Source organism: Tachypleus tridentatus, unplaced genomic scaffold (genome assembly GCF_004210375.1).
Source record: "Tachypleus tridentatus isolate NWPU-2018 unplaced genomic scaffold, ASM421037v1 Hic_cluster_2, whole genome shotgun sequence".
Lineage (NCBI taxonomy): Eukaryota > Metazoa > Arthropoda > Merostomata > Xiphosura > Limulidae > Tachypleus > Tachypleus tridentatus.
In genome coordinates this window covers 58,747,293-58,763,431 of record NW_027467782.1, presented here as the reverse complement: position 1 = coordinate 58,763,431, position 16,139 = coordinate 58,747,293, and the positions used below count along the sequence as shown (strand labels likewise).

General features: G+C 30.8%; 1 protein-coding gene across 1 annotated transcript in view; it reads right to left on the bottom strand.

Annotated features, from left to right (window-relative positions):
- LOC143242339 (uncharacterized) overlaps positions 1 to 14,776 on the bottom strand; it is a 57,014-nt gene extending 42,238 nt beyond the window's left edge. Inside the window, exons 1-4 of the mRNA XM_076485698.1 lie at positions 14,497 to 14,776; positions 11,211 to 11,246; positions 10,278 to 10,400; positions 1,658 to 1,918 (exon numbers count right to left, since the gene is read on the bottom strand). Coding sequence (XP_076341813.1) covers positions 1,658 to 1,918; positions 10,278 to 10,400; positions 11,211 to 11,246; positions 14,497 to 14,722 — 646 coding nt within the window. The 5' untranslated portion in view covers positions 14,723 to 14,776. The remainder of the gene's footprint in view (positions 1 to 1,657; positions 1,919 to 10,277; positions 10,401 to 11,210; positions 11,247 to 14,496) is intronic.
- Positions 14,777 to 16,139: the final 1,363 nt, after the last annotated feature.

Below are 16,139 nucleotides of genomic sequence, written 5' to 3'. Positions count from 1 at the left end.
GAATAACAACTGTCCAAGATCAATATTTTAATTTTGAGTTTATTGCAGATATTAATTTATTTAAACTTCCAGTTTTACTCTAGATGCTGTAATTTATAATAAATAAAGACCATGTTAAGTTTTTAAATATTCCGAGGAGTCTGTTATCCACTTCTTTTCTATCTTTTTGTGCCCAATCTAAAGAAGTGCGAATAATCTGTGGCCTGAGGACCAAAACACTCATCATTTATTGACATAATAAGCAAATTTATTTACCATTAGACATAATATATAAAAAGAAGGTAAGCATAGATTCATTAAAGGAAAATGTATCAAACTGCAGTAAACACAGATTCAGATTTCCATACATCAAAAGATTTTAAGTGAGATGTAAAAAATGCATGCAATGATTTTTGTTTGATCACTCTAATAAAAGAATCTGACAGAACATTGTGAAAAAGTAATCAGGTTCTTTTTCATTGACAATTTGTGAAAATGGTGCTCTATGAGAATACACTGATGAGTGAACATATAAACATAGTAAATTTTCTTATCATCATATTTGTTCTCTTGACAATGTGTAAACAGGGTAGTTTCCTGAGAAAAATATAAATTTTATGTCACTAAGTATAATTTGTGAACTTGTACTAAATTATTGCAGCATTTTTGTTTTTATCTTTAATGTTTACCTATACCAAGTTGATTTTAAATGAAAAATGCCTTATGAAATAAAACCCAGTAGCTTCCTACAAGCAAAAATGAATGAATACATCTTTTTGTCTTTATGTGTGATATAGCTGGTATCAAGCCCATTTCTGAATAAGTTCTATATGTGCCACTTGCAAATGGACAAGAAAATTAATATCTATCAACTGTTATATTTTATCCACAAAAGGACTCATAAATCACACACAAGAGAATGGTAGAGAAAACGAACTATGTTTAAGAAGATACATTTAAAAATAAATTACTTTCTTAAGTATATTTTTTCTTATATAAAATAGGCTGTCTGAAGTTGGGATCATTAATATGTTTCAGTAAATTATCTGCAATAGAAATGAAGTAGAAAGCTGATTTTAAGAATGTTGAATAAGATTAAACATTTTGTGAAAACAAGTAAAAAAAGATCATTAACTTGCAGAATGAAAATACTGGTTCAAAGCTGATTTAAGCTTTAGGTAAAAGTATTTTGTTTTCACATTTGATGGCTTCATCATTATCCAAGAAAACAATTTTGAAAACTTGACAGAAAAGTGTTTTTGTCAATGTTAATGGTAGAATGGTAAAAATTATTCTGAAATATATTACTTAATCCTAATTAATTGTTCTTAAATTGAAGTTAGTGAGCCTGTTTTCAAAACATTTCATTATAATGCATTTGATTTAATGTCATGTGCTTCTATAAATGAATACATTAATCAAATTATTTGAAAAGAAACTGGTGTTTATTCCAAACATTACAAAAGTAAAGAGATGTTTTTCATGTATCAATTATTATATATATTCAAAATATGAAGTAGTGAAACCGTCTTTAATACATTTGTTTACTTACAGTATACTAATAACTGTAAATTATACTTTAATATATATATATATGATAATTTATTCCTTAGTGATGCATATAAAGAAAACTATACTAAACACACAGAAAAAAGCATTTTATAATAACTGAACTTACTGAAATCAAATGCACAAATACTTTTTGCCTGGTTTTCGCTTATGTAATTGTGGCAGTTGAGACAGCAATAAGGTACTGAGGGACAATATATGAATTGACGAGATGGTTGGTAAGGTTTACATTCCTTTAGTTCATTTTCAATTTTTTCTTCATTTCTTAAATTATAATTTATGAGATAGACCAGATCTGTCATTTGCATGACATCATATTTGTGGTAAGTTCTGATCCAAGGTCCTTTCATGCTCAGTAAGATATGTACACCTAAAAGAAATATATTAATAAATGATAATGTAATCCATGATTATGAGAAAACCCACTTATAGAAAAAATTATATATGTAAAAAAGGCTGGTATGGATAGAGAAGCACTACGAGGAGGAGCGAACAACTTTTAGACTTTCTTCTGACGTTGACCGAAGAAGGTCAAAACGTTGTTCACTCCTCTACATAGTGCTTCTCTGCCCATACCAGCCATTTTTACACATAAAATAACATAAATAAATTTCAACATATAATGTAAAATATATTAAATAACATTATGCAGAGAAACCCTATGCCATTAAACCTTACAAATCTATTTTGATCAATGACAAATACCCCGTTTACACTGTTCACAGTTTTTATTTCATGAAAAATAAGTTATGTTTTTTCTTTACAAAAATGTGGTGTATCAGTCATTTCTGGTGGTCACAACATAGTTGAAAGTTTAGTTAGGTATGTTTAATTACAACACAGTAATAAAATTTAATAAATTATTACATATATGAGGAAGTATTATTCACTATAGAAGTGAGATAAATATTGCAATTAATTAATTTTAGTAATTAAATTATTTTTCTAAAACAACATTCAGTAGAGGTTTATCTATTCTACATAAGTATAGAATCATTTTTCTAGAAGTGCTGATGTTTCTATTTGTACACATGATTATTAGGGCATATCTAGACATTAATATTTTAAAACTCGCTAATTTTTGCATTAAGATAACTGTATTTAGATTGCCAGAGTGTTAAGTATGAAATTCCACAGAGTTTTTTGCTTCCATTAATATAAGAAAGTGGTTTGGTTCCAGGCCTTATATCTCATGGGTTTAACTTATTGCTTTTTCCTTCTTAGTGGTATCAATTAAAAGAAGCATGTACTTCAGATGAGTATCAGCTTCTAAATTTTAAAGCAAAATGATGTATTGGAAACTTTCTCTTATATCATATAATTGTAGAGCTTGCTATAAATTAAATGTTTTGATGCTCTGCAACTCATTCTATACATGGTAGGCTAAACTGTTATTATTGTAATGCTAGATATATAAGGTATAAAACTGATGCTTTAGGGTACTGTTCTAAGCAGAGGATTTTGATCTAATGGAAATAACTCGGACTTTGTTAAATGTAGACAATTTTGATTAAATGAATTTCTTTGATGTACAAGGTTATGGGTTGTTTAGTAGAAACAAAGTATGAAAAGGTAGGGTGGTGGTGGATTTATATGCAGAATATTTGTTAAAGTTTGTGCAAGCTGAGGATATCAAAACTTACGACAAAAAGGTATAATTTATTTTTGTTTCTGTCAGCGGATGTAAGGAGGAAAAAGGCTTTTAGTAGAAATTTAATATAGACAATCAGTTGAAACTGATGGAATTTATAAGAAATTCTAGAATAAGGTATAGAATTCTACTGTGAATGAGTTAATAATTATAGAATATTTTAACTTTAAGCATAGAGAATAGGAAATGTTTGATTGAAATAATGAGGGAGACAGGTTTTAAGAAAGGCTACTGAATTGTTTTGTTCAACAATTGGTAACATTAGAGAATCTACGAAGAACAATGCCAATGTAGTTTTAGTATTAAGTTCTAATAAAGAAATGATTGTTAGGTTGTATATTAGGATGCAAATGATCTTTGCTTTATTAGATTTCATGTGTTATATGCATAAGGGGATAAGGAAGAGTGAGATTTTGGTTCCAACTTTCAAAAGGATAAATTCTGTACAGCTGAAATAATAGAAGATGCTGATGAAAAGTGGAATAGTTTTTGAAATAAATTCCAAAATATTCATTACAAACATGGTCCTGAGAGCAGGAAAATGTTGACTTCAAGTGAAAAAATATATTTGATCACAAAATCCAATGTGTATATAAAATTTCTTTAGACAATAGGATATCAAATTCGAATCCAAAATTCTAGATAATTCTCTTTTTTATCAAAAATCTACACATGATGTTTGAATTACTTTAAGATACAACTGATAAGACAATTCTTTTATCCTCTGTTTCTTACTATACAGTCTGTGATAGATGCACCCAATGTTTCTTGAACTTTAAATAACTGTTTCCTTTTTATAAAAACCAACACAAATGGAGTCAAATACTTTAGAACACACTGTGGCAAGACAAATTATTCTCCTTCTCTCTGTAAATTGTGAAACCCACTTTAAATATCACCTGCTTAGTGTAAACTAAAAATCACGCTATCTAATATTACTTTCACTAATTGACTGTTTTTTATTTAATTTCTTTAGAAATCACCCATCATGATTAAACTGCAAATTACTTGGTCTAGATCTGTCTAATTATCTCTTACATAACTGGCTTTTTTCTCTACTTCATTTGCACTCACTAGTTACTTATATATGTTGTTCACTGATGCCTCAAATTTGCTATAACCTATTTGATGTTATAACAGAACAATGGTCACTTAATGTGAATACTGAAGATTCCTATTTTATGTATTCAATATCACTAAAACTTCATACAACAATCTAACTTCATGCACAGCATGTGACTCATATGTAGTTATGTAATGAAATCTGTTACAATTAATGCTTTTAAAACAATCAACTTTGAACACTCCTGTCATAAAAACTAAACAATGATTAAATGTTACATCACAAAATAAATTAAATAATAACTCTTACACTAAACACTTTTGTACATTCAAGAATAAGGCTCTTTCACTAAAAATATTTAAATAATGTTTTTGCACTGTATACAAAGAATGGTCTTCGTTCATATAACAAGTCTCCTCATATAACCTATATAAACATTTACAGTTCATTTCTCAGTCTCTCCCTGCATAGGACTTCACCTTTACAGTATAGGATACTGCAGTTTTATCAAAAATTCTAAATAATTCTATTTTTTTTAATCAAAAGTCCATATATGCAGATTCAATTACTTTACAATCCAAGTGATAAGACTTATTATTTGTCTTTATCTTCTTTTCTTGGAATACAAGTCAGTAATATTTCACTTAAGTTGCCCTGTAGGTTACCATACTAAGTACACACTTTGATAAAACTAATTATTCTCTTTACCTCAAGTAAACTGTAAAATCCACTTTAAAATATCACCAGTTCTGGTTTATCACTGACACCTTGGTTAACTTCAAGTTTTCTTTTGCTAACTAATTTTCTGATTGAACTGCATTTGTCTGACCTTTACTAAACTTAACTTGCAAAAACCACCTATGTTACTGATGTCTTGAGAATTACCAAATATTTGAGCAGCATGACATCAGCAATATTAGTAAAACCTATTCAACAACGTAATTGCAAACATAATGTACAATTCTGAATTATGTAACCAAACTTGTTTCAACTATTGCTCCTAAAATGGTCAAATTTAAACTATCTTGCCACAAGAAACTAAATAATCATTGAATACTAACTCACAAAATAAATAAACAATGACACCCACACTAAACAATCTTATATGTACAATAATTTTAAAATATGTGGATTATGTGATGCCCTTTATTTACCATAGATGTGATATGTTGGTGATAAATAAATCTGGCCTCTATATAGAAAACCCTCACAATATAAGCATCTAGGCTATCTGTATCCAAACACTGATAAAAATGTAACAAGTAGAATATAATTATATGTGAAAAAAGTAAAAAATTAAATAGAAGTAAAAAAAACACAATGGTCTGAAAAAATTAAAAACACATAAAGTTGAATAGTGTCACCATCACTTACATTAGAGTTAAACCCTTTAAAAAAAACATGTCTAAAATGGTGCCACCACTCACACTCGTAATGATAACACAAAAGTAAAATGTGAAAAATTGTAACTTGAGTGTCAGGTCCTACATAAGAGAAAATAATGAGTTAAAGAATAATAATCAATGTGTCGCTTACACAAGACAACTTTCTTTCTCTTATTCTTATAAAACTAGAGCTGAAGAACAACTGTAGATTTGATCTAGAAAAGCTTATGAATTTGCTTATGTCAACTGATTATCAACAGATATTGGACATGCATGGCTGTGAATATCAATGTGGCCAGGTATCCAGAAAAGCTAGATGAAAACAGTGGAAAGTGGGCCAGTCATTTCTGAATATCAACAAAAACAGGATGAGAACTTGTATTAAGCAATTCTAGACCCAATAGAGAGTTAAAATAGCAAGTGTAAGTACAACATGTAGTTTACTGCTTAGCTTCTTTGTGATCCAAAAAAAAAGCATACAATTTGGCAGTAAAGAGAGAAACTGTAAAGGGTGTCCTGTAAGCAATTACCACCAAGTCACAAAAAACAATGGCAGAGCCAAAAGAGACACCCAATTTCAAACTAGCTAAAAAAATAGGAACAGAAGAATGTTTTAAACGATGTTTATTAAAGAGAAGACAGTACTTCCAATGAGAAGAATCTGCCTTTCTCAGGTGACTCAAAGAAAAGTGAAAGGTGGATATCATAATGAGCCATGGCAGGATGGGTTGATCATTGGATTGAGCAATGTCATACACGTAATAAACCCAATTCAGCCAGATGTTCTGCAATATGAAGGCCAAAAGGAAGAATGACAGACTGTTTATTCTAAAATAGCACACGTGACCAAATCATCTTCCTCCTTCTCATCCTGATGAAAAAAATAAAAAATCAGAAAGCAACAGTAGGTTTAATATGGAAAAGCCTGTTATAACACTGTTGTCTTCAAGCCAAATGCCAATTGGTGCAAAGCTGAGCATTGAATAGAAGTCCACACATAAGGGACAGGTACAGTTGTGATGGCACCAATGCAGACAGACTACTGTTGTATCAGCAAGCTCATTCTCACAAATACCAATGTGGCCAGGTATCCAGAAAAACTGTACTGAAACAGAAGATAAACAAAAACAGGCTAGTACTTGTAGAACATTGATAAGAACAGGGTGAGAATTAATATTAAGCAATTCCAGGGCTAGTAGCCACATAAGAGAGTGAGATTATACGGTATAATTAGTCCACTGCATAGTCTCTACATGATCTAGGAAATGGCATCAAATTTACATACTAAATTAAATAAATATTTTTCATTCAATTAGTTTCAACTCTAATGTTCTTATTATATATGTAAAAAATGGCTGGTTTAGGTAGAGAAAACTCTATGTAGAGGAGTGAACAACGTTTTGACCTTCTTCGGTCATCTTCAGGTTAAAAAAAAAAGAAAGAGGTAACTGACTGATAGCTGACCACATGCTTGAAGGCAGTTGTGTAATTGAGTGTAGGAATGTAGAGGGCATGCTTAGATGTTGGATTATATTTATTAATATAGGTATAATGGTGTTCCTTTATATTGGTTTATTTTGGGCTTGAGCTGTTGTATAAGAAAGGCTTCTTTAATTTTGCATTTATTTAGGTTTGTTTCTTTATTTAGTATTTGAGTGTTTTCTATGGTTACGTTGTGTTTATTTGATCTGCAGTGTTCAAAAAGTGTGAAGGTGACTTTTTTGTGTTCTTTGAATCTGGTTTCCATTATTCTACTTGTTTCTTCAATATAGAAGTCGTGACAGTTATCACATTGTATTTTATAAATAATGTTGGTGTTGTATTTGCCATTGTCAGTGTAGTTTTTACATAGTATAGACCTTAGTTTTGTGCCTGGTTTTTGAATAAATTTGGTATTAACTGGAATGTCATATTTTGTTACTAGTTTTGCCAAATGTTGGTTATTTTTCTGCTGATGTCGAGAATATATGGTATGCAGCAGTATGTAGTTTAGTGATTTTTTAAATCGTGGGGTATATTCACTTTTGCTAGTTGATTTTGCATTTCATCTAGGTATGTGCATATTATGTTTTCTATAGTTTGTGGAGGAAATTTATTGATATTAATGAAGTATTGTTTTATTTTGTTTAATTCATCGTTAATTTTATCTGGTGAGCATAGTTTTATGGCTGTGTTTATTTGGTTTCTTAATATGTTGAGTTTTTGTTTTGTTTCATGTGCTGAGTCCCAAGGAATGTATTGTCCAGTATGGATGATTTTTCGGTGGATTTCTGTTTTAAATTGTGTATCGGTTCTTGTAATTTTGAGGTTAAGAAATGATGTTTGTTTGTTTTCTTCCTGCTCACATATAAGGATAATGTGATTGAAAAAATTAAGTGTGTGTTCTGTAAATGTGAGTCCCACAATCATGTCATCTACATATCTGTACCAGTATAGTGGTGGATGTAATGCTGTGTTAATTGTTTGTGTTTTAGCTTGTGTCATAAAAGTATTGGCTAGAACTGGTGATGATGGATTGCCCATGCTTTGGCCATTTGTTTGCATATAATTGTGGTTGTTGAACATGAAGTTTGTCTTCATCGTGGTGAATTCTATGAGGGTTGCTAATTGGTTGCTGAAAATGCCTATTGATGGGTTAGGGTCTTGGATATAGAGTTCTAAGGCTGTCTTGCAGACTTCAGCAGTTGGGACTTCTGTAAAGAGGGATATGACATCGAAACTGGCTATTAAGGCTTTATGATTAAGTTCATTAAGGTTAGATTTGAAATTAAAAGTGTCTTGATAAATGAGCTGGCTGGTGTTACATATTTGGAGAATGCCCATACTATGTATTTACCAAGATTGTAATTAAATGATTCATAATGTGGACATTATTAGTCGTAGTGAACAACCTGGTTTATAAGGTTTGGGGATGCCATATATTTGTGGTGTGCGTGAGACAATCTTAGCAGGTAAGATTAAAGTGTTTTTGAAATTATGTTGGCTTTTTTCATTTTAGTAGTATTTTGTTTAGTTGCATTTTGTGTGTATTTGTTGGATTTGTGTGTATTGGTTTAAATTTGTTTGTGTTTGATAAAATATTTTTCATTTTTTGATGTATTCATTCGTGTTCATTATGACTATAGCATTTCCTTTATCTACTTTTAGAATTTTAATGTTTTGTCCTGCTTTAGGTTTTAATGGAATTAACATATCTTTTGTAAGGTTGTTTTTAGTTTTCTGTTTTATGAATTATGTTGATGGTTTTGTGAGAAAATTCTTTGAAAAAATCGTTTAAGATGTTGTTTTAGGTGTTTCTGGAAAATATTAATTTTTAATTTTTCTGGGAAGTGTGGCTGTTGGATGTCAGTAGAATTGTCGAAGTTGTCTTCTTTCTGTTGGTTGTTTTTGTTTTCTGTGGAAAGTATCACAAGCCTCCTGGCTAGGTCTTTTAAACATGTTTTAATTTCTAAGGTTGAAATGTACCTAGGTGCTATTGTGAAGTTGAGTCCTTTGTTAAGTAGATATATCTGGTCTGTGTTTAATTGTCGGTCCGATCTGTTAATTTTGAGTTAGTCAACGGTTTGTCTTGTTGGAGTCTTTCTGTTGTTTGCAGCTTTGTTTTCTAGTTTTTGTTGTGGCAGATCTTTTGTCCCTGTCATTCCTAGTGTTAATTTGGTTGATGTTTCGTTGTATAAGTCTGTAAATCTCTGGTTTAATGCAGCATGCCAGTTGATGATCTAGGTTCATTTTTTGTTTCTGTAAGTTATGTAGTTCATTGTATTTCGTGTTCAACATGGCTTAAAGTAGTTTTTTCTGTACATTTTGGATAATATTTGTGCACTGTTTAAAGTTTTTCGATATTTTTACTTTTACAAAGTTAAAGGTTAGTTGTTCCTTTCTACATTCTTGAATGAAATAGATGTCATTTCTTCTGTTGATAATTTTTTGGTTTAAGTTTCTTAGTTTCTTTAAAATCGTATGAGTGTGTACTGTTTATAGTGGTATTATGTTCAGACATAATGGTTACACAGATAAGTACAAATACATAAAGAAAACACAAAGACTTACACTTTGCCGTGATGAAATAATAATCTGTGATGATGAGAAAACCCACTTGTAGAGAAAAATATATATATAAAAACGGCTGGTATGGGTAGAGAAAACTCTGTCGAGGAGTAAACAATGTTTCGATCTTTTTCAGTCATCATCAGGTTCACAAAGAAAGAAAGACGTAACTGATCAATAGCTGACCACATGTTTGAAGGGGTTGTGTAACTGAGTGAAGGAATGTAGAGGGTAAGCTTAGATGTTGGATTATATTTATTGATATAGGTATAAAGGTGTTCCTTTGTATTAGTTTATTTTGAGCTTGAGTTGAAGTAAAAGAAGGTCAAAACGTTATTCACTCCTCTACATAAAGTTTTCTCTACTCATACCAGCTGTTTTTACATATACATTTTTCTCTACAAGTGGGTTTTCTCATCATCATCGTCCTTATTTCTTTTTATGTATAACTTTGTTTGTTATTTTATTAATTTAATGGTAATATATACAGCATGGATTGAAAAAATGAGATAAAAACATTATTTATTTCTCATACAATATAATCTAGATTTAATTGTTTAAACATTCATCTATTAAAACTCACCAGCTTCCAGCTGATCACAAGAGCAGTCCTTTTTTACACTGTAGCTGATCTCAGAAGAAACATCATACTCATTACCTTGGTAGAATTTACCAATTTCAAACTTTCCACAAGAATATGGATATTCTAAAAATAAAAGTGATAACAGTTTTATGATAAGTATAATTTCAATATAATTAGGTGTAAAATAAATAATTTGAAAAAAAAAGCTACATAAATTTGAAAAGCATCAGAAATGAAATTTTAAATTTATATTTTAGGTAGTATTAGTTGAAGTGACACTACTTAATCTCTTAATTTTATGAACAGAAACCAGGGGGGGATGGAGGGTATATATACTCCCCTTCATTTTAGGTGAGGGGTATGGTGCATACAATCATCCCCCCTACAGTTTGGTCTGTTGAATTGTTTTATTGCATTACAGGCCTACAAATTGTGCGTTTGTTCTTGTGATTCTCGTGTTCTTACTAATCGAATTACATAATTAGGCCTAGATGTAGGCCTTTCAGTAGCCTAAATATACATCTTTAATATAGGTGTGCTTACAGGCTTAAGCATACATGCAGGTATCGTTGACAACAAGATTACTCTGTGACTGCATGTTTACAGCTTTCAGGTTCATGTAATCAGAGATTACCAATTTGCAAATTGAACAGTCCACATAAGTGGTTGCAAAAACCATCCCCCACATTGGGTGTAAAAATCCCCTGACAGAAACAACTGATTCATGCTACTATTAAAGCAAATTGTATTACAAATTCAAAATACATACGTAAAAAATTTTAATAGCAAAAATAACAGTCATATCTCTCTATGAGCATATACCTGTAAAGTATTTCATAATATGATTATGTGGAATTTATTCTTATTATGTTAGGAGATTCAGAAAATATGGGTGTATTTAAAGGGGTTAAACAATTATATGTGATAACATACCTGAGCCAGGAAGTGTTGTGATGTAAATCTTCAGAACTAAGAAGATCAACACATATAAGGATATCAATAGTTTTGTAATTAAAACTTACATTAGGCTCAATATCAATGGACAAAATACTTTTGGATAACCAGAAATGTATTTATTACGAAGTCATATAAAACAAATTATTAAATATCAAACACATGCATATCTTAACATTATTTATGCTTCATTTATGCTTCAAAGTAGAACAAGTCTGAACATTCAAAACATTCCAAGGAGTTTTTAGTTCATTAATTTGCTGTCTTTTTACAGTCAACCTAGAGAAGTGATCATAAACTAAACAGTCTGGATGAAAATAATGATATTTTTGCCAAGCACGTTATTTATTGTTGAGTCTGATATTCATAACTTAAAATAAATTAAACACAGTTTGGTTACAGGGTCAAGGTAAAACAGACATATGATATGAGAGGAAAACTCATAGACAAATACAAATACTTTTTTTAAAGATGTTTAATCAGCCACATGCAAAAACAGAATCATCTTTACTAAACTTATTCAAATATTTCACTAAAATATGAGAAACAAACTGATTTTTTTTCCTATGAATCAAAATAACCATACAAAATATTCTTAAGAAAGTAAATATATTCTTTCAAATAGCAATTTGTGCAAATTATGCCCTTTGAAGACACACATGTGACTGAAAGTAAAGCTTCAATTCTTATGTAAAACATAAAATACACTGTCATGATCATGAAACAAACTTAATGGTTTAAAACAAATTATAATTTTGTAACCAATAATTGCCCTTTCTTTTAAGCACTAACAAGATGTAGTTCTCTTTTCCAAGAAAAGGGGGAAAATATTTAATCTAATAAAATTAACAAACTCATCATAAGTTACTGCATTATTTCTGTTTCTTTGTTTAATGTTTATCTACAACTGATTTTCTCTTCAAATGCAAATTATCCTACAAAACAAAATCTTAAACTTCCTTCAAGCAAAAACCAGTTTACAATTCTTTGATCACATTCAAACATTACATAGAATGTTGTACTATAATTTTGTTCACAAGAATATGTCATTTGAGAATTTATTAAGAAATTGATTGTTATAAATATCTAGGCTTTACATTTAACTTAAAACCTTCATACAGACCTTCCTCAAGAGAACAGAAGAAAAACAAACTTTTACAGGGAAAATTTTAGAAATAAATTATTTTCACTAGTATATTTTGCTTTATATAAAAAAAATTCTGAAGTTCTTTAATATTTTTCAATAATAATGATAGCATCATTATCCATAAAAATAACTGTGTTGAAATGATAGGAATTTTGAGTAATATTAAAGGTATAATAGTAAAAATATTTTCAAGTATATTTATAGATCCTTTATTTCCATTTTATAGTACCTAAAAACAAAATGTTAAATGTTTTAAAACACTAGTTAATAATAAATTTGCTTTGATGTCATATCCCATCTGTTGCTAACTATGAAAATATTAATATGAGTATTTACAACTAAAGTGATGTTTATTCTAAATATTACAAAGGCAAAGAGATATCTTTCCATGTATTAGTTATATGTATTTAAAATATGAAGTAGTGAAGCCATATTCATAATATATGTTGACTTATAATATGCTGATAACTCTAAATTATATTTAAACACTGATATTTAATCATTTCATCATTAGTTATGTACACTGTTGGCCAAAATCTTAAGGTCAATGAACTTAAAGAAAAAAATATGCATTTTGTGTTGTTAGACTAAACCACTTATTTGAGTAGAGCTTCAAAAGATGAAAATGAGAAAAGAGAAAATAAAAATAAAAACTTTTTTTAGCATTTAATAGGGAAAATGTAAACACTATGAAATTAGCATAAATAATAGCTGGTCAAAAGTTTAAGACCATACCAAAAATAAGTCCTAAACAGGGTAGGAAATACCCAACAAGAGGTTTCAATAGTGAGTTGCACAGCTGTAATTGCAAATAACTGCAAACATTTGCTATGGCATGGTCAATATAAGCATTTGCAGGAGGCTGGATGGAATATTATTCCAAGTGGTGAAGATGGCTTCACAAAGATCATGCACTGTTTGGAATTGATGTCCATTTCTATTGACTTCCTTGCCATCCACCCCAAACATTTTCAATGGGGTTCAGTTTGGGCGAACACACTGGATGGTACAAAAGAATCACGTTATTCGCCATGAAAATGTTCTTTGTCCTGTAGGCATTGTGGATTGCAGCATTGTCCTGCTGAAAGATCCAGTCATTTCCACACAAGTGAGGGCCTTCAGTCAATAAGGATGCTCTCTCCAACATGCCAATGTAGCCATCTGCTGTTTGACACCCTGTATAATATGAAGCTCCATTGTTGCATGGAAGGAGAAAACATCGAAATCATGATGGAACCTCCTCCACTGTGTCGGGTAGATAATGTCTCCGCTTGATATCCTTATCATGCCAGTAACGTTGGAAGCCATCTGGACAATCCAGGTTAAATTTTTTTCACCCAAGAACAAAACCTTCTTCCACTTTTCTACATCCCATGTTTGGTGCTTCTCAGCAAAGTTTAATGGAGCTGTTTCAGTAGTGTGAAAAGAGGCATGGCCTTTGAAGACGTTTACAGTTTTAAAGCCTTTCTTTCACAGATGCCGTCTTATTGTTCTTGATTAAGGGCCTTAATCTGGTTCGATGGTCGGCTGGTGTCTTGCCGACAACTCGTTTAATCCTCCTACTTAATGCCAGCAAAATTTTCTTGGACTGACCACTTAAAATTCTCATTCAGTATCCCTCAAGGTCTTTTAAGAAATTTGCAACAGCAGTTTTACTTTGCCCAATCTCACCAGAGATGGCACGTTGAGAGGGACCTTGTTTCTGCAGCTCGACAATTCTGTCACTTTCAAACTCTGCCAACTTTTTACCCAATGTAACACAGGAGATGTCAGTGGAAGATGTTGACAATACTAAATCTTGAACACAAATGACTAAATTGCATTACACGCTTACCGATTAATGCTTCATTTCAGTATGGTCTTAAACTTTTGACCAGTTAGGCTCATTTCACAGTGTTCCCATTCTCCATATTAGATGCTAAAACAGTTTTTTTTTATTTTATTTTCCTTTTTGTATTTTCATCTATCGAAGTTCTACTCAAATGAGTGGTTGAGTCTAACAATGCAAAATGCATACTTTTTTCTTCATGTTCATTGACCTTAAGATTTTGGCCAGTAGTGTATATAAACAAACAATATAAAATATACAGGCAAAATGTTTTGTAATATCAAACTTACTAAAATCAAATGTACAAATAATTTGCTCCAGTTTATAATCTAAGTCATTAAGGCAGTTGAAACAGGAATATGGATCTGAAGGACAACGAATCAATGGTTCACTTGTAAAAGGAACTGGTGGTGGATAAGTAACAGGTAGTATGTAAGATTCACAATACTTCAGTTTATTTTCAATGATTCCTTTATTTCTTGAATTGTAATTTACAAGGTAGGCTACATCTTTCATGTATGTAATGCCATATTTGGAACCTACTTTGCTCCAAGAACTTTTCACACTCAGCAAAATATATACACCTGAAAAAAATATATTAATAAATTTGTAGTTGTAATATAAAATACATAACACCACATTGCTTATAAAACACTATGCCATCTGACCAATGAGAAACAATTTATTAGATCCTATAAATGTATTTAGGTCCTTGTCAAATAACATATTTATATTGTTCTGTTTTTCATTATATCAAATGTAAGCTGATATGTTTAGCTTTATTCACCACAAAACTGTTTTATACTAGCCATGTTTAGTAGTAACAACATATACGTAAATTTATTTAAGTATAAATAATTATTGCATAACAATATACTTTAATAAATTAGCAGAATGTAGTACTACACAGTGCAAATACATCAAAATGAGACATATGTATTTAAGGTAGAGTCTCATGCAACCATCATGCCATCCTCTCTGAACCACTAAGAAGGTTGCAAGCATTGAAATACAGTATAAGTGTATGCTTTTTGACAATTGAGATTTTCAACCTTTGGAAAGTGTTGGGTTGCATTTAATAGGTATTGTCAGGAAAAAAAAGGTACACCTAGTTTCTTTTGGTTTTAGAAAGTTAAATGTAGTAGCTTGTAATGCTGTTTGTTCTTTACCAGAAATAATAGACAAATATATGGATGAGTTAGAATTACTGCATTGTTTTAAAGTCAGGCTTAAAACTGAAACTAGTAAAATGTTTGCTCATGTGCACAAATGTTAGATTTTTTGATCAAATTGTGTGAGAGATTATCTCTACAGACTTAAATAAAAAGATAGTTGTGATGAGAAACTGGCCTCAGCCCATGATGAAACAAGAAATTCCCAGTTCTATGACAAGGTTATCAAAAACAGTAGCAGAGTTGTTGGCCCTCATGAAAAGGAAGAGCATTTTGGATGAAGTAAAAGTGTAATCAGACATTCCAATTTCTCTTGTGCTAATCTCTCCTTGAGAAAACACCATGTTCTTGGACACTAGCACTACAGATAATATAGTCCAAGTAGTGTTATCGCGAGATACAGGATGGATTGGAATCCGTAATTGCATATATTAGGTTTATGCTCACAGTTCCTAAATGCAGATGCTGTGCAATGAAGAAAAAGCTGCTTGCAGTATTTATATTCATAAAACTATTACCATTATTTGAATGACAGGAAGTTCACCATTTGGGTGGATCACACTTTACTAAAGAGCTTAGCAAACTTCAGAAACCCAGAGGAGATAATAGTATATTAGATAACAATAGTGCAAGAATGTGACTTTGATATTGTTCATTACCTGGAACTGTATCACAAAACACAAGCTGCCTCACCACATAATGCAGTTGTGTCCCTTGTGGAATGTAGTGACTTTGAACATCACACAGTAGTTGAAGCCCTG